This window comes from Amphiura filiformis, chromosome 6 (genome assembly GCF_039555335.1).
Source record: "Amphiura filiformis chromosome 6, Afil_fr2py, whole genome shotgun sequence".
In the NCBI taxonomy this organism is placed as follows: domain Eukaryota; kingdom Metazoa; phylum Echinodermata; class Ophiuroidea; order Amphilepidida; family Amphiuridae; genus Amphiura; species Amphiura filiformis.
This window is the reverse complement of record NC_092633.1, coordinates 69,527,551-69,553,812: the sequence shown is the minus strand read 5'-3', so window position 1 is coordinate 69,553,812 and position 26,262 is coordinate 69,527,551. Positions and strand designations below refer to the sequence as shown.

At 35.4% G+C, this 26,262-nt stretch overlaps 1 protein-coding gene across 1 annotated transcript; it reads left to right on the top strand.

Annotated features, from left to right (window-relative positions):
- The first annotated feature begins 747 nt into the window (after window positions 1–747).
- On the top strand, window positions 748–22,435 carry LOC140155934 (uncharacterized). Its single transcript, XM_072178962.1, has 2 exons — window positions 748–2,261; window positions 21,898–22,435. Exons 1-2 carry the CDS (start codon window positions 1,442–1,444, stop codon window positions 21,939–21,941), a joined length of 864 nt encoding a protein of 287 aa, XP_072035063.1. The 5' UTR covers window positions 748–1,441; the 3' UTR covers window positions 21,942–22,435.
- Window positions 22,436–26,262: the final 3,827 nt, after the last annotated feature.

The following is a 26,262-nucleotide window of genomic DNA, read 5'->3' as shown; positions in this document are numbered from 1 at the left end:
AAAGCATTTCAGATTCCTTCTTTGACTTGCTTTTACATGACGAGCAATTTGAGACCATTTTCGTTGAAATCGGAGCATTTTTAATTTTTGGTCCCTGTGTGGCCAAAAAACTGACCACCCCCAAAATTTGACCTTTTTACTAGCACTTCAATGGTCCCTACTTTGGCCGGGCCGAAAGTCTTTATTGCACATACACATTAATGCACACGAGCCCGTATGACTTTTAGGCCTAAAAATGGTGTATTGGCCTAACCCGATCGACCGACCCTAACAAATAGACTTTTTTTCTTATTTTTTTGAAAAAAATTTAAAATTAAAAAAAAAAAAAAAAAAAGTTCCAAGGTCTTTATCACGGGCTTTATCATACCCACTTTACAGCTTAAAAGTGCATTAGTAGCGGAGCAACTGATTAATGAAGCAATATGGTAACCGTGACTCCGGTACCAACAACTTCTATACTTTCTATGGTTTGGATATAAAGTAGGCTATTTATAAAGTAGGCCTAGTTATCATGGTATACCTTCATTTATCGTGCCACCAGAAACTGATTCATTTCAACCCTATTTTCTCTCATGGTTACTATTACAAAGACCAGTGGGATATCATCGGATATCAACACAAAGTAGTGTATATTTAGAGTATTGCAAAGAGCACTGTGGTTTCGATGACGTCACTGGTAACTTTGGTGACGTATTAGATTAGAGTCCCTGCGCGGGATCAAGTATATCATGAGTATATGACTTTTCAGTCATCAAATAATTACTTAAGCGAGTAAAAAGCTAAGATAATAGGTATTTACATTAAATCACATGTCCATAACACGTTTGGGTACGGAGATTGAGATAAATAGATAACTGTGGATCATGACTAGATAAGATAGAGACCGTCAAGTAAGTTGCCTTGTGGGACACGGTGAATACACGTCTTCCGCCACCAACGTAGGAACGTATAGGCTATCATTTACTAGTACATGTAAGTCATTGTTTTCATCACAACACGATTTTACCTGTTCGAGAACGAACGTTGCCGTAACACTGCCATTTATTAAACCACTGAGGTTCAGCTGCAAGTCGTTACAGTTATTGTGAAGCTGCATTTACTTAACTTTAATAACTTACATCTAAAAAATATTTGGAAGTGATTGGAACATCTCTTGGGAAAGCGAGACAGGACGTTTTTAATGCAATTGCCGTTTATTCTTACACGCTTCATTTGATTTCGCAGTCTGGTATAGATTGTTCAATATATCGACATGTTATGAATTCTAAAAAAGCATTCAGTAAGTCACAGTAGCTGTGTGTATTGCATATCACGCCCGAATACCACGATCATACAGCATAGTTTGCCGTGTGGAACAATTTGGTGTTTTATGTGAAATTCGGCCTAATATAGGCCACATCATTATATACTATACTGAAACTATAGCTTGGTAGCACTGATAATGGAGACGACTGAAGTAACTGACAATAACGGACGGTCACCAGCAAGTAGTCCTAAATCGCCGCACCGATTTTTGAGAACCATCAGAAATTCTCCATCTATTCTACGTAAGAAGATCAGGCACAGTAGAGAACACATTGATAACCCAGAAAAGGACAATGATCTTTCAGGAGATCATCCGGAATGTAGAGTTTTCCATGTTTTGTATCAAGGAAAAATAAGGGTTGCTACTTTACAGGTTCACGAGGCTCTTGCTGCAGTGAAACGATTGACACTTATATCTTCGTCAAATACAGTAGACGTTGAGAATAGTGCCGATTCCAATGTGCCTCCAAAATCACCAGGACTTTTACGAAAAAGTCCAAAGTTATCGCCTAGGTTAAGACGAAAGCCTAAACCACCGAAGAAAAACAACTTGAAAGTTACTTGTCAATATCTTAGTATTGATGATCCGAAATCATCAGAAGTTGAAGTTATTCCAATCTCAACAATTGCCTATTGTGCCACAGATATTAGGCATCCCACCGCCGTAGCCTTCATAAACAAAGATAGAAATGGTGGATTGATTTGTCATGTGCTTCTCTGTGACTCCACAGAAAAAGCAGCAGATATCGTATCTTTTATTGGCCAAATGTTTGAATCCGCTTGGGAGGAATGGAAGGAATTGCATCCGAATCCTGTAACCGGCGGAAGAATTAGCCCATCTAACCTGGGAAGATCATCTAGTTTTCATTCCACATCGAGGACAAATGGGAATAGATTAACAGTGCCTGGATCAGATGATATGTACAGAAGACGACCCAATTCATTCAATTCAACAGGTCAGTATTCATCGTAAAGAAAACATTCTCTTCATTAAGGTAGTACTACACCCCTTGATAAATTTGCGACTATTTTTGCATTTTTATCAAAAAATAATAACACACTGGTAACAAAAGATATGTATATTAAAGGGGCAAGGAATCCAGTTACTACACAGGAATTTCAGTGACTCAATACGTTATTTGTGATAAGAAAAGAGGTACCGCTAGAAAGTACTTCATTTCTTAACATATATAATGAACCACTTGTCTTGAATCACTGAAATTTCAGTGAAATAATTGAATTCCTTGCCCCTAATATACATAACTGTTGTTACCAGTGTGTAGTTATTTTTTGAGAAAAATGCAAAATTAGTCGCAAAATTTATCAGGGAGTGTAGTACCACCTTAAAGTCCTCTGTCCTCTTTAATGTTTTATAAAAGTCTAAATTGTTCCCCAAAGGGATCTCGAATATTTCCAGAAACTGTTTTGATTGTTGATTGGTTATCGGAGCCCTGGGAGACGCGTTTTTTGTAGAATCCTGGAATTTTATTTTAGCTTTACAATCACCATGATCACATGAATCATGGATACAAAATAATTAATATGTAGCTCATATAATAGTTAGGTTATCAGCTCCTTTTATACAGTTTGCACGGTGATCAGTTTCCATACTGACATGCAACCTGAAATAAAGATAACCTGAAGCCACATAATTATGTTAAATGGGTTGCCGAGTATCAATCGAAAGAGGAACTCGGTACTTGGACAAAGATTAGGCTTACTTATCTCTCTTATCACAAAATGCTCTATTTTGTTTCTATGAGCTTTATATGCTGTGACCAAATACCAAATGCAATGTTTATAGCAAGCCAGAGGTACATGGTTATCACACCAAATGTAATGATTAACAGTTACACATCACATTGCATTCATGAATATAAAATCTAACTGAACTGAACTAAACTATAACATACACAATCATATTGATACATTACAATACAAGAGTATAGGCCTACATTAAAACGCAACTTGTATTTTTATTGGTCATGCATACGTAAAACATGAATACAGTGCGCAAAATAATTCAAGGTATCGGTTATATTCATATCCTAAACAAAGATATACTTTTTGTAACAAAACAATTTATAAAATTTCGAATAGGGTTTTGTCGTTTAACATGTTTAAAACACTAGTGCACCTGCAGCTGCGAGAGCCCTGATGCTGTGAGAGCACTGGCATGATAGTGATACTGTTTGACCCCAGATGACCTTTGACCTCGGATGACCTCTGTGTAATTTTTTGTTCATGCCCCCCTCATACAAAGGATTCCACCTATCAAGTTTAAGGCCAATAGGGCAAAGTTTAAATGTAGCCCCTACATGACCTTTGACCTTGGTTGACCTCAATTTTGTTTTGCGCATATATTCCCCTCGTATCAAGGATTCCACCCACCAAGTTTGAGCCCGATACGACAAAGTTTGAAATCCATGACCTTTGACCTTTGACCTCGGATGACCTCCATATAATGTTTTTTATGCTCCCCTCATACAAAGGTTTCGACCCACCAAGTTTGAGCCAGATCGGACAAAGTTTGAAATTTGACCCCTCCGTAATGACCTTTGACCTCGGTTGACCTCGATTTTATTTCGTGCATATATTCCCCTCGTATCAAGGATTCCACCCACCAAGTTTGGGCCCGATCGGACAAAGTTTGAAATTTTGACCTTTGACCTTGACCTCCGATGACCTTCAAAACCACATGGCCAACATGCTTTTCCCAATACCTATCTATATCCAAAATTTCAGCACGATGCGTCGAAGTGCGGCGAAACGCATAGCCGGACAGACAGACAGACAGATAGATAGATAGACAGATAGACAGATAGAGACCGCTTATTATTTTATTAGTATAGATTGTTTCAATAAAATCGGTGATATACAAGCGAAGATATATGGCCAATCGTGTAAAGAAATTCTAAAACTACACCCCCTGCCGTTCCTATTTGGAACACCACCTTGAACACTGCCGTTCATATTTGGAACACCAGTGTTCAATAGTGGAACATATTATGGTGTTCAAGAACTATTATAAAAAGGGTGTTTAAAAAGGTGTTATCAGGCGTAAACAATTAACCATGCATAAAGGGCATTTTTCTGCTCATACACTGTCATACACAAACTCCACATTTCACATTATCACGAAAATGTGTCACTGAATCTGGAAAATGATCGATGAAATCCGGATGTCTTTACACCCAACAACCGTCCGGTATATCAACATGATCAATGCCATATTAATGGGCGTGTATTTAGGGCGCACCATTTGATTTCCAGGGGCAGGCATGGGAAATTTTTTTGGGAAAAAAACCTCGCCCACTAGTGAGAGGAAACAAACATTCCGTCACACTGATGAGTAAAAAAAACCAATTCCCCAAATAACTCTGTGTAACGATATACATTAAAATTGAAAAAAAAAGGCATGGGAGTTTTTGAAGAAAAAAAACCTCGCACATAAAATAATTTATATTATATTGCAATGGATTTGTTGTCATCAAACCCGGGCAGCATTTATGCTTAATTTAATAATATCCTTCCATTATTCACCATTCAATAAAACCCAAGTCAATATTTATAAACAGCTTCCAAATCAAATCAGTAGGCCTAGTATTAATTGAACCGTTGTATCATAGCTTAAAATTGGATCAATTGAGACCAGTAAATATCAGAGGATGATTTAAGGAAGCCCCATCATGCACTGTAAAAGTGTTATCACTAGAGTTTCAACTGCCACTTTACTTTTCAAATCCCATTGAACTCTGTGCAAAAGATGTTGTTTTAGAATTGCCCGTGTGTCATTATTACTTGGTCGATTTCAGATCTAAAGTGATGTATGCATGAAGGATAATTCACACCTTCTGTAGATATCATAAAATGTGAAATCGACCAACTTTATGAAAGTGTTTTTATTGTAAATATATCTGTCCAAATTCAAATTTAACCATGCACGTGTGTATGCAGTGGGCGGGCAGTGGTGTCATGTTCACTCACACAGCTGTGCTAACCGCAAGACTTGCTGGGAAGTGCTTAAATCATCCTCTGAGTAAATATTGGGCGCCCGGGACATTGTAAAGCATCCAATTTTATCATTATTATGTTTTGGATCCCATATTTTCACATACTTTTCTCATCAAAACATAATATTAATGCGTGGACATTGCACCAGGTTCAACCATCACTCCTATTAAAGTCGTACATTGTATACATAATTTTTTCAGACAATAACGTTTAATTAAGCTGGATAATAATCTAAGGCCATCTGCAGAGGATGATTTAAGCACTTCCCAGCAAGTCTTGCGGTTAGCACAGCTGTGTGAGTGAACATGACACCACTGCCCGCCCACTGCATACACACGTGCATGGTTAAATTTGAATTTGGACAGATATATTTACAATAAAAACACCTTCTAAAAGTTGGTCGAATTCACATTTTATGTTCCATCTGTTTTAGTTTATCTTAACTGATGGGCATCTGTACAACGAAAGACCCAGATAATTTAGTGTTACATTGATATAAAAGACAAATTAATGCGAGTAAGAAACAATACGGGCATGCATTAACAGCATGATTAGGAGAATAGAGGCTAATATAATATACTTTTAAATTTGAGTGATTTTGTGGTTTTTAATTTAGAGGTTTCCAAATAAAAAATTTATAGGGTATTTATTACGCACATGTACTTAAATAGAAATCCCTTAAATTACTAGTACTTCATACTAAAGCGTTTTATCTGTACGATTCTAGTGCCTTTTGACCTTGTGCATACTCATTCAATCAATATATTTACACTATATGCCATTATTGTTCCGTTCATGACATGACACACATTTTATATATTTTTGACCCGACTTCGATTTTTGTTGAGTCAACATTTACCTTAAAATCAATGAACCTAGAGAAAGATTTTATTGCAAAACGTGTTCCGTTTGGGCATAATTGATCAGGAATTCTTCGATGTACAATATACTACTGTCTGTTCAATTAGCTTAGATTCTTGAATTTTTAAGATATTTGAAAAAATACAAAATTGTGGTCAAAGTCATCAAAGAAACGTGTTAGCACAGCCTTAGACCTAATGTGATTTATACTTTTCAAATTCTAAAGTTTAATTTAAAACCCCATTTCTTTTCAATTTTAGTCTTTTCCCGCGATATTTTTATAACAAGCCGTAGAACGTCGGGCACCATAAACTTTTTTGAATCAATCCATTTAGAGCAATGGGGACGAATGTCATAATGCGCCGAGATAGTATTTATTCGACCATCCGCATCAATAAGTATTGTCCAGCAAAATAGCTATATTTGCCAGTATGCCTATTGTGTTGAAATCCTACTGTTGAAACATTACGTTATTATTTATGAACTAAGTTTTCTAAAATAGGCACAGCTTATATAAATACATTCCTTGCGTATTTATTTATTTATTTATTTATTTATTTATTTATTTATTTATTTATTTATTTATTTATTTATTTATTTAATTATTAACTTATTTATTTATTTATTTATTTATTTATTTATTTATTTATTTATTTATTTATTTATTTATTTATTTATTTATTTATTTATTTATTTATTTTGTGAATGGGTCTGAGAAGGTGTAGGCCTATAGGCCTATTATAAAACTACACATTATTTTCAATTTGTTATTTCGCTTTGTGGAATACAAACTATGAGAAGGACATTTGGAAACAAAAGAACTTTTGTACAAGAAAATATTATTTGAAACAATCAGGTTACAGAAAACAATTCTTGTAAAGTCAGTGTATCTGAAAATGTCAAGGGAATGCTGATATTCTTGGAAAGGAATGATGGTATTAAACATGATGTTAAACAAGACTCAAATTACATTGTAAACCAATTGAAATAAGAACGAAATCCATAATTTTAATGTCATTGTTTACGAAAAAAATAATGCTCAGAATAATTATGCATAAAAACGTAATCGCGCCATATAATTTTGTGTAACAAAAACCGGTGGACCATCATCACCTATAGAACCTATCCAATAACCGGAACGGTATAACAATTGAAATGGCAGGACAGATTGGTGGACAGATTGTTTTGCTAAATTGGATAGGGTCTATGCCCTAAGTTGAGAATGGACCGTCCCACTCGATTTGTGAAAAGGTCGCGAACCCTTTTGGTGGACCCAAGTAACTGCCTAAAATGAGGCAAAATTGAAAAGAAATGGGGTTCTAAATTGAACTTGGGAATTTGAAAAGTATAAATCACGTTAGGTCTAAGGCTGTGCTAACACTTTTCTTTGATGACTTTGGCTGCAATTTTTTATTTTTTCAAATATCTTAAAAATTCAAGAATCATTTATGGTAAATCAAATTGTAACTAGGGTCACTGTTTATGCCCGATTACAGCAGATTAAAATTGGTACATTTATGTTTACTTGTCGCGTCACTCCGTCATATCTCCTGTATTAAATAAATGCTCTTTTTTTTTTAATTGCATGATAGAAAAGTAAAACAATTAGTATCCTTTACTGAAATTAGTATCCTTTACACAAAATTTATTTTGGTATATTTGTAAATAAATCTATTCGAGAATAGATAAAGAAGTGTGGTGACGAAATGTATAATTTTCTAAGCCACATTCTGCATTTGAAGATAATGGTTTGATATAGTCAACAGTATACATTTATTATTTCTAACCAAGCACATTCCGTGCTAGTTGGAATAGATTTGTGTATATGACGTATGTTCCCGTAAGTGGTAAAACTAATATATTTAGACTTACTCCCTGCGCAGTGCTCTGCTCCCTGCACAGACCCTAGAAGGGTCTACTGTGTTCTCTGCTTGCGGATATATCGCCAGTGGACATTCGCATGTTTTCTTATTTTGTTAATTGCCCCGTGTGGTCCGTATATGGCCGACTTCTCCTGAGATATTCGTGTTTTAAAAGCCATTGATAACTAAATAAAATCACAAATTTCAGCTTATCTAGCGGTAACCTACGTTTATCGACTCTTTTCAAAGCCTGTCAGTTGACACGGGACAGCAAGCTGTATTAGGCCAGTTTCGGACCCATCACCGAATCCCAAGTAAGGAGCAGTACTACAAACGGCTCTTTTCAGGGCCACCTTCGGTAATGGATAATCTGTTTGTATATCATTAGGCAAGTGGCTGCCCACTGATGGTCATACTCTGCAGACAAGTGGCAGTTTACATTTTTGTACATGTTAAACTCACAATCATTTTCTTCAGAGCTTATCCTGACAAACGTTTATGCCATACCAGCCCATAATGAATTTTATACGCAAATGCAACAGGGGACACAATCAACATTCTTGGACGTAACTTTCAGCTTGCTTCACTTTTTGTAGATATTTCTGAAAAGAAAATAGTTTAAGGCAGGCCCGTACGCAGGGGGGTGCGGGGGTGCGAAAAGTATACAAAAAGTCCAAACATTTCAGAATTTGCGAGCGTAGCGAGCCAAAAAATCAGGGTTTTTACGCTTTTTTGGACAAAAAAGGTCCACATTTTAGGAAGAAAGTCCACTTTTCACAAAATTTGGAAAAAAAGGTCCATTTTTTCAAAATCAGCACCCCCCCCCAAATGAAATCCTGCGTACGGGCCTGGTTTAAGGGTATGCATACTCAACTAAAGAAAGTCCATAATACAGTTACATTTATATCATGGGTATGATGGGGCGGAAGAAAATCATGAAGTGCACACTCCCTATAGAGGAGTTCGGGTTTCCGGTCCTTTTGACCAGTTATGATAGCTGGTAATCCAGACTTTCAAAGTTTCTAAAATTAATATGAAAAAATCCAGCCAAGAATAAGTTCACAATCAAAAATCCTAAATGTGAGGGCGATTTCGGACAATGCCGTGATTTTGTATACATTTTATTACCTTTTCAAGTAGGAGCCTAACACTAGAATTTCAGTCATATTCAGTCGGGGAGTAAACCTGGAATTCCAGACATTTCTTTTATTAAAAATTCACTCCTCTTTTAATATGGGATGTGCACTTATTTTCTGGAATAGCCCAATTTGGCTATATCAGGTTAGGTTACGTAGGCTCCCCATATATAAATCAGCTCATATATATATCAGCTCATATGGCATGCAGTATGAAGAAAAAACTCTTTATACTCCTAAAAGCTAATAATAACATTATTTGATAATTAACTCTTTTGTATCATGTCATTAGGTTATCTGAAACTGCGGACGTGCTCAAATATTTAACATGGCTAAATGGCCCGCTAAATGGCCAGGCAGTTATCTTGTCTTTATCAATACTATACGTAATAACAAACAGTAAATTTGGATTGCACATGGAAGTCAGTGTACACTGTTAGAACGGCTGGGTAAAACTTTACCCAGCCCTAGGTGCTTTACTAATGGTCAAGCGTTCTAACAGTGTACTATTATATAATGTAAATAAGTGTGTGAAATTAATTATAAAACCAGGTGTAGGAGGAAATTGTCGGGTGTACTATGGCTCTTCAAGTCCGGGTTTTCGAGTGGTTTGTAGGCCTATTTGATTTTGAATAACATTGTTTTATCATTTATGCCTCCACCGCGACTGAGGCATACTGTTTTTGCAATGTCCGTGCTTCCGTCCTTCCGTGCTACCGTACCTCCGGATGCTGTATCTGCCATGGGCGGATTGACTTCAGATTTTCAGGATAGGTGGGTCATTGTCAGAAACTCTGGCTACTTTTATTTTGGGTAGTGTGCACTGTGCAAGGTCATATACTGAGGTCAAAGGTCATTTGAGGTCAACAAGTTGTAAATTAAAATTTGGTCAAAGGTCATTTGAGGTCAATTTGTAAAATACCATTATTTAAGACTTTTGGTTAAAATTTGGTCTTGAACAATTCAAACGCAAACACTGGCAAATCTGTCATCAAAAGCTGACACTCGATAAAATAATGTACAAGAAGACGACACCCAACACTTTGGTTGTCCTCTATGTAGAAGCCTCAACATGCTCAAGAGAATCAATTTCTTGACAATTGAAATCTGGCATCTTCAGAACCTTTTCGGGTGGCTCTTTGTAGCCTTTCCATAACCCTTGTTAGTTCTTCGCAGAACCATTGATACGATTATGGTTCTATACATACAGGATCATTGTCCGAACTACTTTTATTTTTTGGCCTGATGGCCCTGTTTCCAACCATCTACCCGTCAATGGCCACTTCTTCTGTCACAAAAGTTATCTATTGCAAACCTATTGTAAAATCATCACATTTTGATGACCGCCAGATGACATTCACGAAATCGCTACAGAATGGTTGAAAACCGCTAAAATGGTCCCCAGATTTTTGAACTGTCACCAAGCATACCAAGTGTCGTGAGCCACATTTTTCCCTTTTTCTTTTTAATGAAAGACCCGCCACTGATATGGTAGCCCCTAGTGTCGTGATGTGCAGGTAAACGCATTTCTGTGAGTGCCTTCCATCCCGGGAGATACATGAAAACATCACCGTGAGAGGCCAAGATAGATTATTAACTGAAGTATTCCAGACTGGCCTAGCCCTGATGCATGCATTGACATAATTTATTTTAGAATATGATGTACTGGTACTTGTTTAGCACGAAGTCAACAGTCGCGGCCAGCTATCAGTATCATGATCAACTTACAAAAATATCTAGTTCCCCGACCATTAAAAATTAACTGTATCCGCTAATGTAATGATGATTTCTATTATGTATTCTTCCCGAATGGGCATGGTTATTATTTTGACGCATCCATACCAATACCAGTCTCATTATAAATCCTAATCAATTCTAATGTAGGAAATTGTTGATGTATCGTGACAACTTACTACAGGGTGTATCAAATGATTGATACCCATCAATATCCAGTGAACATAAAAACAAGACTGCCAAATCAAAATGCATCATAACAGCTACCTTATTTGTAGATTTTTCCTTTAAAAGTCCATTAAACAATAAATCGTAGTCATTTCAAGAGGATCTAATGTTGAATATGGAAGAAGCAGATGTTTTATTATAGATATCAAAGCTGATGGGTACCAATCATTTTGATACAGCCTGTATAAGGAGTATTAAAAGACAACACATGTAAATCAGGTGATTCACAGCAACACAGGAACAACAAGAGTGAAGGGGTACAGTAAGCATCAGACACGTAAAATAAGATGCTTATATGCACTCTGCTCTTGAAGGATTGTCAGATGTGTCTCCGACTATATACTCCATCTGGTAGGCTATACCAAACGTGAACTGCAGTGTGGATGAAGGTCCTGCCAGTAGATATGGTTCTAGAAACTAGTACTCTGGTGAAAGCATCTCTCGAATATTGTCTTTTAAAAGATCGGTCCTGATGTCCAAGGTCAAAGTACTGATTGATTCCGTGAAAGGTCTCCGGATAAAATTCTCCCAAGTATAGACCATAAACATTCTGCTTAGTTTGACATCGTTTGTCATATAACCTGAGACAATAAATTCATTACTATTGGGCTAGCATTCAGAAGTGTTCATAAGAATTAATATGTGTTAGCATTTCCCCTAATCGAACCTCTGGCTAAAGGTCGGTTAGATTACACTATGTAGATGATTGTTATTAAGTATTAACAAAAAATACTAGTGATATACTCTGGGATGAATACTCAACGCGGTTTGAATTTTACCCGTAAAACTATTGATCTGTAGTGTATACAAACATATCTCTTTCCCCCTACAATCCCTTTGGTTTCAGGATTCTGATTGTTCATACTGCTCACAAAACCAAAATCAACCTTAGCGTGAATGTACAAAAACAAATTCAAACACATAATAGTATACATACAAGGACACGCGGGAATTGATATGTATTAAACATGTTGAACTTCCTTTTTCATCTTCGGCGTCTAGTCCCCCGTCTAGCCTTTTTGTGCTTTTCTTTGTATTCTTTTCCCCTCCCGACACTCAAAGCACTATATTTTGTTTCATGATCTATACTGCTTACATTAACCAAAATAAATTTAAACATGATGATCATGGAACGGTAAACGAAAATCAAACACATTAAAAGTTTTACGTGGAAACTGAATTCAAATATTTACCACAATTGAGTGGCGCGGCCGGGCGGCGCAGCGCAATATTAACATCGGCGTGACCTACATCAAAATCAAAAAGGTTATACAGCAAGCCAAAGAATTGAGGTACCAGTTGTGTTCACCCCTGTATATCCTAAATAAAGACAAATATGTCAAAATAAAAAGAAGCAGCCAATACATGTACTCTTTAACTCTGATTTAAGACCTTATTTGTTGAAATTGTTTGATAATTAAATAAAGGGTGATCTATTAACTTACTGAAGAAACGAAATTAAAAGTTGCATCTTTGTGTTCTAATCAATGAAAGCACGACTCTAGTTCTCTTGTTCGCGAGCACTTTTTGTGAGTGCCTTCCATCCCGGGAGATACATGAAAACATCACCGCGAGAGGCCAAGATAGATTATCAACTGAAGTATTCCAGACTGGTCTAACCCAGATGCATGCATTGACATAATTTATTTTAGAATATGATGTACTGGTACTTGTTTAGCACGACGTCGCAGCTATCATGATCAACTTACAAAAATGTAGCTTAATAGTTCCCCGACCATTAAAAAATAACTAAAGTCTGCACAAAAAGAAACTCAGCTGTTATAAATACGCCTATAGCTTCAGAACTAATAATTGTTTTCACAATATTTCAACATAAAAAGGAGGAGGATTTATTTACGCGCATTTTGATACCCCATTTGTTCAATTTGGTTCAATATTAACAACACAGCAGTGTTTTGAAAGAAAAATACCCGAATTTAAAAGTTGCAGCTATTTGTATTGATTTGAAGTCAGCGGTAAGATAATGGCGGGTTACATCTTCTCTGGTTTTACGTGCCACAAATTATGCTTGTGTAATAACCATTGATGGCTGTAAACTGCAACTTTTAAATTCGGGTATTTTTCTTTAAAAGCTCTGCTGTGTTGTCAATATTGAACGGCATTGGACAAATGGGGTATCAAAATGCGCGGTAAATAACCCATCATTCTCTCTATGTTGAAATATTGTGAAAACAATTATTAGTTCTGAAGCTATAGGCGTATTTATAACAGCTGAGTTTCTTTTTGTGCAGACTTTATATCCGCTAACATGTACTCTTTAGCTCGGATCTTATTTGTTGTCGGTTTCTGTTTCTTATTTGTTGAAATTGGTTGAGAATTAAAGAAATGGTGATCTTTTAACTTAATGAAGAAACGAAATTAAAAGTTGGACCTAATCAATGAAAGCACGACTCTAGTTCTCTTGTTCGCGAACGCTTTGTGTACAAATCAATAGGGCATGCGATGGAGCAAATTAACTGCAACTTTTAAATTGGCATCTTCCTTGGGTATGGATCGTCGTGTCTTTTATATTTCATGAACAATTTGAACGAATGAGGTCTTAAATTCGAGCTAAAAATGCAGCTATTGGCTACTGGATCCAATTATGACATATCTGTCTTTGGTTAGGATACATAGGGGGTGAACGTAACTGGTACCTTAATTCTTTGGCTTACTGAACAAGCAAGACGCAAGGTGTGTCTGGCAGCCGCCTATCCCATAGCTTGAATGCCGTTGGGGCGACCGTGCATGGTGATGGCTCTTGACGCAGTTGTTCACAGTTGTCCACGATTTTCTCAGTGTCTTCTGCTGTGCTTTATAAGCTGGTCGAAGTCATCCCAGTCCATTCCTTAACAATGTTTGATGATATCAAGTTTTCTTTGGCCTTACGCTCTTTCTTACTCCATACCCCCTCCTTGTTGAAAGATTTTTGTTTTTGTTCTTCCATTGCCAAAACACTGAAGTTGCATCCTTTTCACAATTGTGATAAGATGTTCCTGTTCTGGAGCTTTCCATTTGTTCCCTTTTATTACTTGCTTGTTGGCAGTATGTCAAGTGTGTTGAACATGTTGAGGAGCAGTTATTCTCTCTTCCATCTCAGCATTCAGTGTCCATGTTTTGGAAATGGGTTTCAGGTGTGGATGTAGCAACTGCAAAATTTAATCTTGATCTCTTGCACTGTTCGAACCATCTGTGATAAGAGCCTCTAAGATAAGCTAGTCAGTGTCTAAAGTTCTTCTACTCCAATACAATTTACTACCTCATCAGATCCCATCGTCATGACTTGCCCTTCGATTTCACCACTATAACGCCATGCCACGCCAAGACGCTTTGCCCTTTCTTCTAATCTTCCTGTAAGGGTTGTTATATTTCTTCCGGTTGTCCTGCTATAAAGCTAGCTCGACATCATCTTCAAATCTCAAGTTGGTGCCATTACCATTACATTCCTCCTATGCCGATTGTTCCCTCAAACCCATACATTGCTTCCACCATGATGCATTCCAAGTATATAAAGATGGTAGTTGATAATATTAATAGACATCCTTGTCTGGCTCCAACTTGAGTACATGTACATGCAGAAGCGGGATTTACCTCGCAGTAAATTTCATCTCCATGTAAGCATGGTATTAAAGACGGCGCTCTTAGAAGCTTAGTAAATACAATGCATAATGCCTCAATTGCATTCACAATCCCTTTGCTAAAGTTAAACTTCGCATATTCCATCTTATCATACCCGGTCGAAAGCTTTCTTGACATCAATGAAGTTATGGAAAAGTTGCTTCTGATCTGTACGGAATATCTAGCGTATACTCTTAAAGATCTACTCCACTGTGCTGCGTCTTTTCCTGTACCCGGCTTGATCTGCTGCCATAATCCGTCTATAATTCAAACTTGAAAACGTTGAATGAAAACTCATTCTTTTAGGAGTCTAAAGCATATAGAAAAGCTGTTTTTGCACTAGGGGTGAATTCTGCTATCAAACGAGTGCCATTTTGACAGATAAATCCATTCTTAGCAGATTGGGAAGATTGGAATAATAATTCGTTACATATCGCTCTTTTTGCAGTAGAAGTTTCACGGATATTCACTCAAAAAGAGTTGCGAGAGTTTGTTCTTGCATTATGTGATTCGCAGAATATATTGCGTAAAAGGAACTACTCGGGTGCACACAGAGCTAGGCCAGTTCACTTTACCGCGTTTACGAGTATTGTAAATGTAACGGGCACCAGAAAGGCTGGTCTTAATAATAGGAGCATACATGTTTGGAGGATAAAGAAAGAATAACTAATTATTTACAATGGTGGAACCTGGTGGAAAAGATTGTTTATTTAGAATAACTAATATAGAGAATACAATAGATAGTTAGATAATAGTGTTAACAAATATATAAGAGAGGAGAGAGTGAGGAGAAAACTTTTAGGACTTAATTAAATAATGTTTATTGAAGGACCTTAGTGAATAGGCTGGGATTTAAGGTATTTGCATTTTGCTTATCTGACAACAATAGGGCATTCTTTACTTTCTGGAAGCTTCTCATCTCTACCATCTCTTTTACAAGATCTTAAAGTAGTTTTAATATGCATTATATTTAGTATTTAGGGATAAGAGGTAATCTGTTGAAGAGTTTGAAATTTAATTTTGTTTGTCTGGGTTTGTGATATACAAGTCACTTCCATCTGAGCCTCCAACTGCTCAACATCAACACCAACTTAGTCTTAATATCATATTATCATTAATTGCATCCATCTTCAAGAATATTGTTTATACTTATTATTATCATATTAAAGCCGGAGCACTAACATCGTATATCTACCAAGTTTTCCATCCATGTGTATTATTTATTTTCTCCATCTCGGGATTTTTTCCACCCCGTAACATTGGCGTCTTCAACGTGGGGCCTGAGCAATTTTCGCTTGGCGATAACTTTTCTTCAACAAATTGGATCAGGGCACCCACGACCCTCGGAACTTATCATCATTATGCCTGATTTTACTGCAAATTTGATTTCGAGAGTGGAATGTTTAGAGTGGCAAATTGCTCATCTTGGACAACAGCAACTTTTGTGTCGCCGCTTTCATCATCTGGGTCATCCATCTATAGGTCCACCTACTCCTCATTTTCTTGCACGCAAAGTCACAGGACACGTAAAGTGGTTCAACGTCAAGAACGGTTATGGTTTCATCACCCGCGATGACACTAACGAAGATGTGTTTGTACATTGGCGCGGTATCACAAGGAACAACCCTGCAAAAGTTCAATCAAGTGTAGGTGACGGTGAAGCAGTTGTATTCGATCTTGTGCTTGTTCCAGGACGCACTCCAGAAGCTATTCACGTCACCGGCCCTGGAGGCATATGTGTTCGTGGAAGTAGCTATGCCATGGACAGGCTACGCTTCATCCATAATGTACAGCATCAACCTGCATGTGTGGCTTCTCAAACGCAAACTTATCCAACTGATGAAAGTCATGCATCCGATCATGCTGATCTTGAACCTGATCATGCTGATACTGGTAGTGATAACAATGATGATATGTTTGAATACAATTCCGACGATTTCCCATGTGATACAAGTGATGTAAGTGAAAACTCTGTACCTGTTCATGATGACTTGCCACCATCTGATGATAGTGCTCCCATAGTTGATACTATTTCTGAAGAATTACCTCATGAAGATCTACCATCTGAATCTAATTGTGACTCTGACTCTGAACTGATTTCCACACCAACAGCTATTAATCATGCATCAACTATTGATAATCACCTCGTTAGTGAACATGAAAAACATTCTATGTCTCAAGCTTGGGAGAAACTGAGCAATTTACACACTGATGATTGTTGCGATAAATTACTTGATAGAAAGTTTGATTTTCTCATACTTTGTCAACTGGAAGATATTTCCCATCGCATTCCATCCCAAGATATTTTGGAAGTACTGTTATGTTTATGCCAACACCTTCTAGAAATTGACCACCATGGACATCTTACTGATCTTATCCCACCATTTGTGACTGTCCTTCGAAAGTATCATTCTTTTCGGCCATCTGGGTATGATGTCATTAACACCCACCCCTCGCATCGCACTTTGTATAACCCATCTGAAACGACTCTCACACCATACTCAGACTCTGAAATCGCGAATGCATCAAGTGCCAACGTAAGTAAAATCTTCTGCAATCATCAACATACTAACATGGAACAATACGGACATTTGCTTGATAAATTATGTCACCTATTTTACATTAGCAAGGAGCAGGAAAGCATCACCACTACATTATACAACTGTTATCGAAGATGGAAGGTTTATTATCAGCGAGCAGCAGAGCAACAAAAGTAAACTGAATTTTGAAAAACACTTCAAATGACATTATCATATAACATTGAAACTTCAAATTATTGTGCGATATACATATTTTTGTCATCTGCATAATATCATTCAAAGACTGACTCTATCAAAATATCATATGTAGTGTACATTGTCGTATGTTGCTAAAATCCAAATCAAACATTATTGTCATCATGTCTTAAAGTGTCATAATTATATAAATGCCGAGGACGCCATTTCCTCACAGCAGAGTTGAATGTATACTAGGTGTCACCCCCATCTAAGAAACTTCATATTATATTTGTCAGATAATAGTTCCTAATGCTTCATTTTATGATCATGATTAAGTTTGTCTTCTTTGTGTACAACTTAAATTCTTAAATCATTATTTTAGAGGTGTTTATCATGTTTATAGTTTTGCAAAGAGTAAGTTTGAAGACGTGCACTTATTCAAACTTAGTTCCTCTTTCAAATTAAAGAGTTACGGTTCTCTTTTGTGATTCTATTATATTTTGCTCATTAAAATCTGAGTATGTCATGGCATTTTATTAATCATATTATTGCTTTGAGTTTGAAGCCATTGCTTACTTCATTATATTATTTCACTACATGTTTTATGTAGGCCAAAGGAGTTAAGTTGAGCATCAGTGCTAACTGCTAAAATCCAATTTCTCTTAAAAAACAGAGTTTTTGATAGTCTCCCATTGTTTTACATGTTTATTGATTTTCATTTTGCAAACTGATGTTTTATTAATTGATTTGAACAGGTTTCTAAACTAAACCTATTGTTGTGATATTTTGTGTTTTGGCATATTTTAGATCATTACCAAAAGTGATCCAATTTGCATGCAATTGTCAATCCAAAATTATCATCAAATCATCTAAATATTTATTTGACACAAAAAAAAAAGGCATTTTTCATTTCCATCATGATACCATCTTGAGTAATTTAACCAATTTATCTCATCATTTATTTTTTATTTAAACATGTCATTTTGATATGACCTGAAGTTATGGACCTTAGTATTGTGTTCTATTGTTATGATTCAATAATCATATCATAAAGATTATGGTTTGCTAGGATTGTTTTGAAAAGTTTTATATTTAGGGACCTATTTGGTTCACTATTTTTGAGTAGTGTAGGTTATTCAAATTGAACCTATATTTTATTAATTGTGTTTTTGGCATGAGGATCACAGGAAAAGATGATCTTAATTTGCGCAACATGTCATCACATTTTTCCAAATAGCTACTCACCAAATGTTTTATTATTTTATGATATCATGTCTCATTCATCATCATGATATTGATTTTATTTTATGTCATCTACATGAAAGAGTTATTGTAGAAACATCAATCATGTTGTCTATTTTGTTCTTGATTTCATTGTCAGGAATATTAATGATTAGTTAATTATGTATCCTCCATCTTAAGTTCATAAAATTTATATTGTCATCTTATAATTTTCTTGATTGCCACCGACCACCGTATTATGCAAAGTTATTCACTTGTTTCTATCCATCATTCACATGCAAGTTATTATTTTGTTTATTTTGATTGCGTTTTTTTTTCACATGACTTAATTAAATTAAAGAAATAGAATCAAAAATGTATTCTACCTTATTTTATAGGCCTTTGGTTTCTTTTCCAAAATTATTTTCCATCACTATGCTCATCATAAAAATACAACAACAATAAGACAACTTAATTTCCATCATATTCATACTTGGTTGTTTTTTTGCATGTTACATGTAGAAGATAGTGGTTGTTTTCTGTAGGCTTATTTTGTCAATTTAAGTTAAGTGTTTTATTAATATAAGTTTTCTTCTAAACATTCATTGTAGACTCTTTGCAAATTCTGGTGGTTGTTTTTTGTAAAGTCAGATTTGGTTGTGGCCATGAAAGTTAAATGATTATTGATTTTTTTTTTAAATACTATAGGATTACAGCAAAGTGTACCTTTTTGGATTTCACACCAAATTAGCTAGTCATAATGCACTTTATATTGAAAAGAGATAGTTGCATCACTTAGTATAATATGCGGTCATTGTGTACCTTGATCATTATGTTTTTGTTGAAATTTACAACATTCATCAAATTATCATCTTATAAATTTCATGTAAAATGCCGAGGACGTCATTTTCTTGGCAGCAGAGGTGAATGTAACGGGCACCAGAAAGGCTGGTCTTAATAATAGGAGCATACATGTTTGGAGGATAAAGAAAGAATAACTAATTATTTACAATGGTGGAACCTGGTGGAAAAGATTGTTTATTTAGAATAACTAATATAGAGAATACAATAGATAGTTAGATAATAGTGTTAACAAATATATAAGAGAGGGAGAGAGTGAGGGAGAAAACTTTTAGGACTTAATTAAATAATGTTTATTGAAGGACCTTAGTGAATAGGCTGGGATTTAAGGTATTTGCATTTTGCTTATCTGACAACAATAGGGCATTCTTTACTTTCTGGAAGCTTCTCATCTCTACCATCTCTTTTACAAGATCTTAAAGTAGTTTTAATATGCATTATATTTAGTATTTAGGGATAAGAGGTAATCTGTTGAAGAGTTTGAAATTTAATTTTGTTTGTCTGGGTTTGTGATATACAAGTCACTTCCATCTGAGCCTCCAACTGCTCAACATCAACACCAACTTAGTCTTAATATCATATTATCATTAATTGCATCCATCTTCAAGAATATTGTTTATACTTATTATTATCATATTAAAGCCGGAGCACTAACATCGTATATCTACCAAGTTTTCCATCCATGTGTATTATTTATTGCGTAACGGAATTTTTCCACTCCGTTACATAAACATGATAAACTGATCAGCTGATAAAAGGCTAATGTGGAAGATGAACTGTGAAAGCAAACTCAGATATCACTCGGTTTGATGTGAGGTATTAGCAAGCGACATGTTGATAGCATTCTAAATTTCTCATTATAATACTATACCAACATCTGCAGGGCTCATTTATATGCGTCGAGCATCAGATCCTGCCTGAAAATTAAGAAATGAGCACCTCTATGTTTGTAGTTGCATTGTGATCCTCTAATTCTACCAACTTAACACAAAGCATAATATATTATTCCGTCTCAGGTTCTGTCAATGGGTAACAACATGAAAGACTACTGAATCTTATACTATATAATAGTAAGGTGGTTGTAGTTAAGAATCAAAGCAAACATTTATATCATGTATGTATGGAAGCTTAAAGTCTTGAACCTGGAGTTGAATCACCGTCAAACCCCTGGAGATAGCACCAACAAACAACATGATTCACCAAAGTATTCTATAGCCAGCAAACCAAGCAAACAGTAAACATTGCACAACCATGCAATGATCTACTTGTTCGGATACTGAAAATCTGATAAAACAGAGTTTAGCGGTCCTTCTAAGCACGGACCCTAGATCTTTCTATTATGATGGTCTGTGTTCTAGGAAGATGATTTTGTTTGTTTGTTTGTTTGTTTTTGTGTGTTTTTTAAATACTTGCTTGTTGAAAGCAGTGTACACGATCAAGGCAAAAGCCATATAAACAAAATTGATTATTTGTTTTTAAAAATTAATAAAAAATACGTCAACATGATAATCAAATCTTAGATAATCTATGATCAAATATAACGCCGAAAATGAGAAGACGTAAAAAATATTGTTTTAAATAACACTTATTTCTTAGATCATGCATATCCAGACATAAGGGTAAAGGACACAATCTCATGCAGATACTGAGTGATGAAAACCTCCCTTCTGACTACTTTTAACCACTTAGTTTAATCCCATTTGATATATGGGAAGCGAAAGAGGCCATATACTGTCATCTTAAAGTGTTGTCTTTGCAATTCTCTTTGGGCCATTCAAGCCAGACGTGTCGCCGATAAATAGCATCATCCGATATGTGTGATGTAATCCGATGATTTTTTAAACATAAATTGTCTTATTAAAGGATGTCTCCGGCAACCGCAACATTATGCATTATATGATAGAAAATTAATTATCAAGTACGAATCACGTGGTTTTATTTGAAGCAAACTCATATTGCCCATAAAAACGAATTAATACAGCCATCTCTCAACATGCGATATTCATAATTCCCGGGTGCCGAAATTCTCCAGTGCAATGACGTCCTAGTAATACAATGAAGGCTGACAACAATTGAGCACAAGTAACCATGACGTCATTGCACTAGAAATTTCGGCGCGGGAATTTTGAATATCGCGTGATGAGAGCCAGCTGTTTTTATTCATAAATTCATAAATTTCCGCCAGGGTCGGCCAAGGGACCTTCTGCATGTGAGGCGAATGTGATAACCGATACCATCCGCTATGTCCCTAAAGATTAAAAGAAAGAAAATTATTATTTTGTTAAACATTCATGATACCTTTGATCATTTGTGTCTTATTTATTCTCTTCTCTAAAACAGATGACTATTTGGACATACATATAGACGACCCAATGCAGTCATAAAGAAGAATACTGACTACTTTGGACATGCATATAGACGACCCAATGCAGTCATAATGAAGAATACTGACTACTTGGACATGCAACAACCAAACATTCCAAATGCAGTCCCGGCATGCAGTCATAAATGACGAGTACTGATCTATGGCATCAGTTTTATACTTTATATTTCATCAGAACTGGAAAGAACAAACTCAGTGCTGGAATGAAAAGCAGATTGAATGATGACACTTGATCAGCGCATATTATACGTGCCAAAACTAATAAACAGTAAAAACATAAATTGTGGCAACAAGAATCACACGATTAATACCTCGCAGTATTTCGAGGATGAATTTACAGTATTTATTCTAAAGCGAATAAAACTTTTAGTCAATTGTCATTATGTTTTTATACATCGAATCCTAGTATTACAACGTTGGTACCTTTAACAATGCTCGAATGTCTACCAACCGCATTATAGAATTTGTTGTAGTAATTTATATTTATTATTAATATTATTATTAATATTATTATTATTATTATTATTATTATTATTATTATTATTCATTATTATTATTATTATTATTATTATTATTATTATTATTATTATTATTATTATTATTATTGTTGTTGTTGTTGTTGTTGTTGTTGTTGTTGTTGTTGTTGTTATTGTTGTTATTCATAAATCCGGTGGGAATTACTTATGCGAACTATTCGGTATTTACATCAGTCAATCAAAAAGATAATAAGTGATTATAACAAAAATTTGACTAGAAAAATTATCTGATATCCCTCGTATATATCATAATTAACTCGAATTATTTGCACATTATTATTTGCTTTCTGAAATTAATGGTTTATCTCTAATGTTGTCTGTCCAATGTTCATAATATCATAAACTTTTTGTTCTACATCGATGTTGGTAATGAATTAAAAAGTATCGTGTGACATGCAAGGTTGCATATTGAAGAACTTAAAAACAGCTAAAATTGCATTTTTCCGACATATTATATGATGATGCAATATCGTATATTATTGTTTTCTGTGTATAATGTAATAAGCAACGACATTGATATCTTCTTTAAGTACGTACCACCAAACTTTGATCAAATAAAGTGAATTCAAAGATACGCGTATCTCACTTGCAACATTTCAAAAATATTATTTCAAGTAATTTGAAATGGTTTAGAGAACCCGAAGTATGATTAGCGAAGATCAGGTACGATTACCTTTATTCTGTCTGTATAGCCTGTAGGCTGCGCCCAGGAATCATTTGTACTATCTACATACATACCTATTCTTATTATCAGTATTTTTCTTGAAACTATATGAGCAGGTGGAAAGGAAATAAAGGATGGATGATCAGGAATTATATACTTGTAACCCGTGGTAGTACTATGCCAAATGAATGGTGATACCTTTTGACATTGACTGCATGTATGCGGTAACCTCAGAATAAAATAATTGCTTTAATTCTGTGGTGGTAAGATTCCGTTGCATGTTTTCATGAACTACATTAAATTGTATACTAGCACTGAGTATGAATACGCGAGAATGTCTATTTCTGGAGACATTTGAAGACAGCATCTATTACTTGATCTTGAGCTGTACTGCTTGCGTAGATTCACAGGGCCAAAAAAGGGGGTAAAAGACGAAGCGGGTTTTCTTAATCATTTTGTTAAGTTGGTCCTCTTTGCTTGTTTATATGGTTAAAGTTTTAAAACGTTCCCGCTACATTGATTATTTACCGTGCCTTTAACTATATTAACTTGTATGTAATTCATTTAAAACATCCATTATTCCGAATCCATTTGCTCATAATTTGATTGTTAACTATATTTGTAGTCAATATCGTCTCAAGAGTAGTATGGTGCATCGAAAATGAGAGCTCGAGAACAATATTATGCAATGTAGTGTGTCTCAATAAAAAAAAATACTGGATGTTTTCTTACATTTGAGTGCAACATCCCCCGAAGAGGCAGTTCATTGAATAAGTTTAACTACAGTAAGCCAAAGAATTAAGGTACCAGTTATGTTCACCCCTGTATAATATTATGTCATAATTGGAACCAGCAGTTCTTTAATTCTCAACCCATTTCCACAAATAAGGTTTTAAATAAGAGCTAAAGAATGACCGCGTATGAAGAAGCTCGCGCTCATCGTTGTCAAGCCTGGAATGAACTACTGGACCGAACCACTGACCGAATGGAACGCTATTTTAGGAAACAGATTGTGCTTCAGGTTCCTGTTTAATTTTGTGACTTAAGTGTGCAAAAGCATCGTGTGCAAATGCATCCAGTAATTTTACTGCGACACATTGTATGTAAGCATTGAAAGTAATTTGTGTAAATGCACTAAATGATATCTAAAAGTTCAGCTCTCTCGACAGTAGGCCTATATGATTTTCCATTCTAGCGAACCAATCGTATAAATATTGTCACATTTAATATTATGCTTACATTGATTAGAACATAACAGTGGAACTTAATTCTCAAACAATTTCAACAGATCTTAAATCAGAGCTTGAGTTTTTAGTTTTGTTTTAATTTTAACATAATATATGGACTTTGTTTAGCATACATGGTTGAACATAACTGATACCTTAATTCTTTTGCATACTGTATTAATAACTCCCATAATAGTTACAGCCGTGGTTTTAGATTATTTAATGATAATTGTTTCATAAAAACAATTAACTGGTAAATTACTTTTATTGCTTTCTAATAACAAAAGATAAGACTGCTGTATTTTCGAATTATTGCTTTTTTGAAACTGTTTTATTTTCCTGGTATATGCTTTCATATCATATTCAGCATTTGTAGTCGCAGGTAAAGCCGTAATATACAATTCTGGACCAATTTTTAATTTTGTTATTCATTGCCAGAAATTTTGAAATAATAATTAGTAACTGTCGAAATGGGTTATATAGGTATAATAGGTACCAATTTTTGAAACAGTCGATCTGTAGTACTGACTATATTCAAATCTTATTTCATGCTTCGTATGCCATATATACAGCCATGTTTGTTTTCTATTATTAAAAATCAAGAAGATATAACAAGTTGCCTTCCTTTTGTCTTGAAAAGAAATCGTCATAACAATATCATTGTAAAAAATGGTTGCAACCGTGCTCCATGTTCCAAAATGGTTGCAACTTTTCCTCTATGCAGCTAGTCATCTACAACCAGGAGAAAACACAATAAGCGCACACGTCTCAAAACTGGTTTCAATAATATCTTACATCGAAATATTTATTTTGAAATCTGATTATTTAGGGATGGAATCAAAACTCGGCAGGCGGTTGACCGCCAGTTTCGGGCGGTTCCATCCGGTTGGAGCCGGTTTCGATTGTTCTAAACAATGGAACGCGGTTCAACCGTTTTAGGCATGTATGTAGTTACTCCATTTCCGGAGGTTCTGCGCCCGAGCGCAAAACCTCCAAAACCGGAGGTTCTGCGTATAACGTGCGCAGAAACTCCGTTTTTGGGAGTTTTGCGCATGGACGACAGTGACTATTATTATAGTTAATAAACCACCACAGCGTGCGCAAAACTCCAAAATCGGAGTTTTGCGCCCGTCGCAAAACCTCCGATATTGGAGTTTTGCGTATCAAAACTAATGTTATAATAAATGTTTAAACATGCTTAACTTCATTACTTTTAGTATACGCAAAAACTCCCAAATCGGAGTTTTGGCGTCGGACGCAAAAACTCCGATATTGGAGTTTTTGCGCATCAAAACTAATATTATAATCAATGTTTAAACATGCTTAACTTCATTACTTTTAGTATACGCAAAAACTCCAAAATCGGAGTTTTTGCGCCCGTCGCAAAACCTCCGATATTGGAGTTTTTGCGTATCAAAACTAATGTTATAAAATTGTTTAAACATGCTTAACTTCATTACTTTTAGTATACGCAAAAACTCCAAAATCGGAGTTTTTGCGCCCGTCGCAAAACCTCCGATATTGGAGTTTTTGCGTATCAAAACTAATGTTATAAAAATTGTTTAAACATGCTTAATCTTAATTACTTTTAGTATACGCAAAAACTCCAAAATCGGAATTTTTGCGCCCGTCGCAAAACCTCCGATATTGGAGTTTTTGCGCATCAAAACTAATATTATAATAAATGTTTAAACATGCTTAACTTCATTACTTTAAGTATACGCAAAACATCCAAAATCGGAGTTTTTGCGCCCGTCGCAAAACCTCCGATATTGGAGTTTTTGCGTATCAAAACTAATGTTATAAAAATTGTTTAAACATGCTTAACTTCATTACTTTTAGTATACGCAAAACCTCCAAAATCGGAGTTTTTGCGCCGGTCGCAAAACCTCCGAT

Bases quoted from the DNA above. Each gene is read 5' to 3' on its own strand.
- LOC140155934 (XM_072178962.1), top strand. From the start codon at position 1,442: ATGGAGACGACTGAAGTAACTGACAATAACGGACGGTCACCAGCAAGT. The intron at 2,262-21,897 runs GTCAGTATTCAT...TCTCTAAAACAG, and splicing joins CAATTCATTCAATTCAACAG to ATGACTATTTGGACATACAT.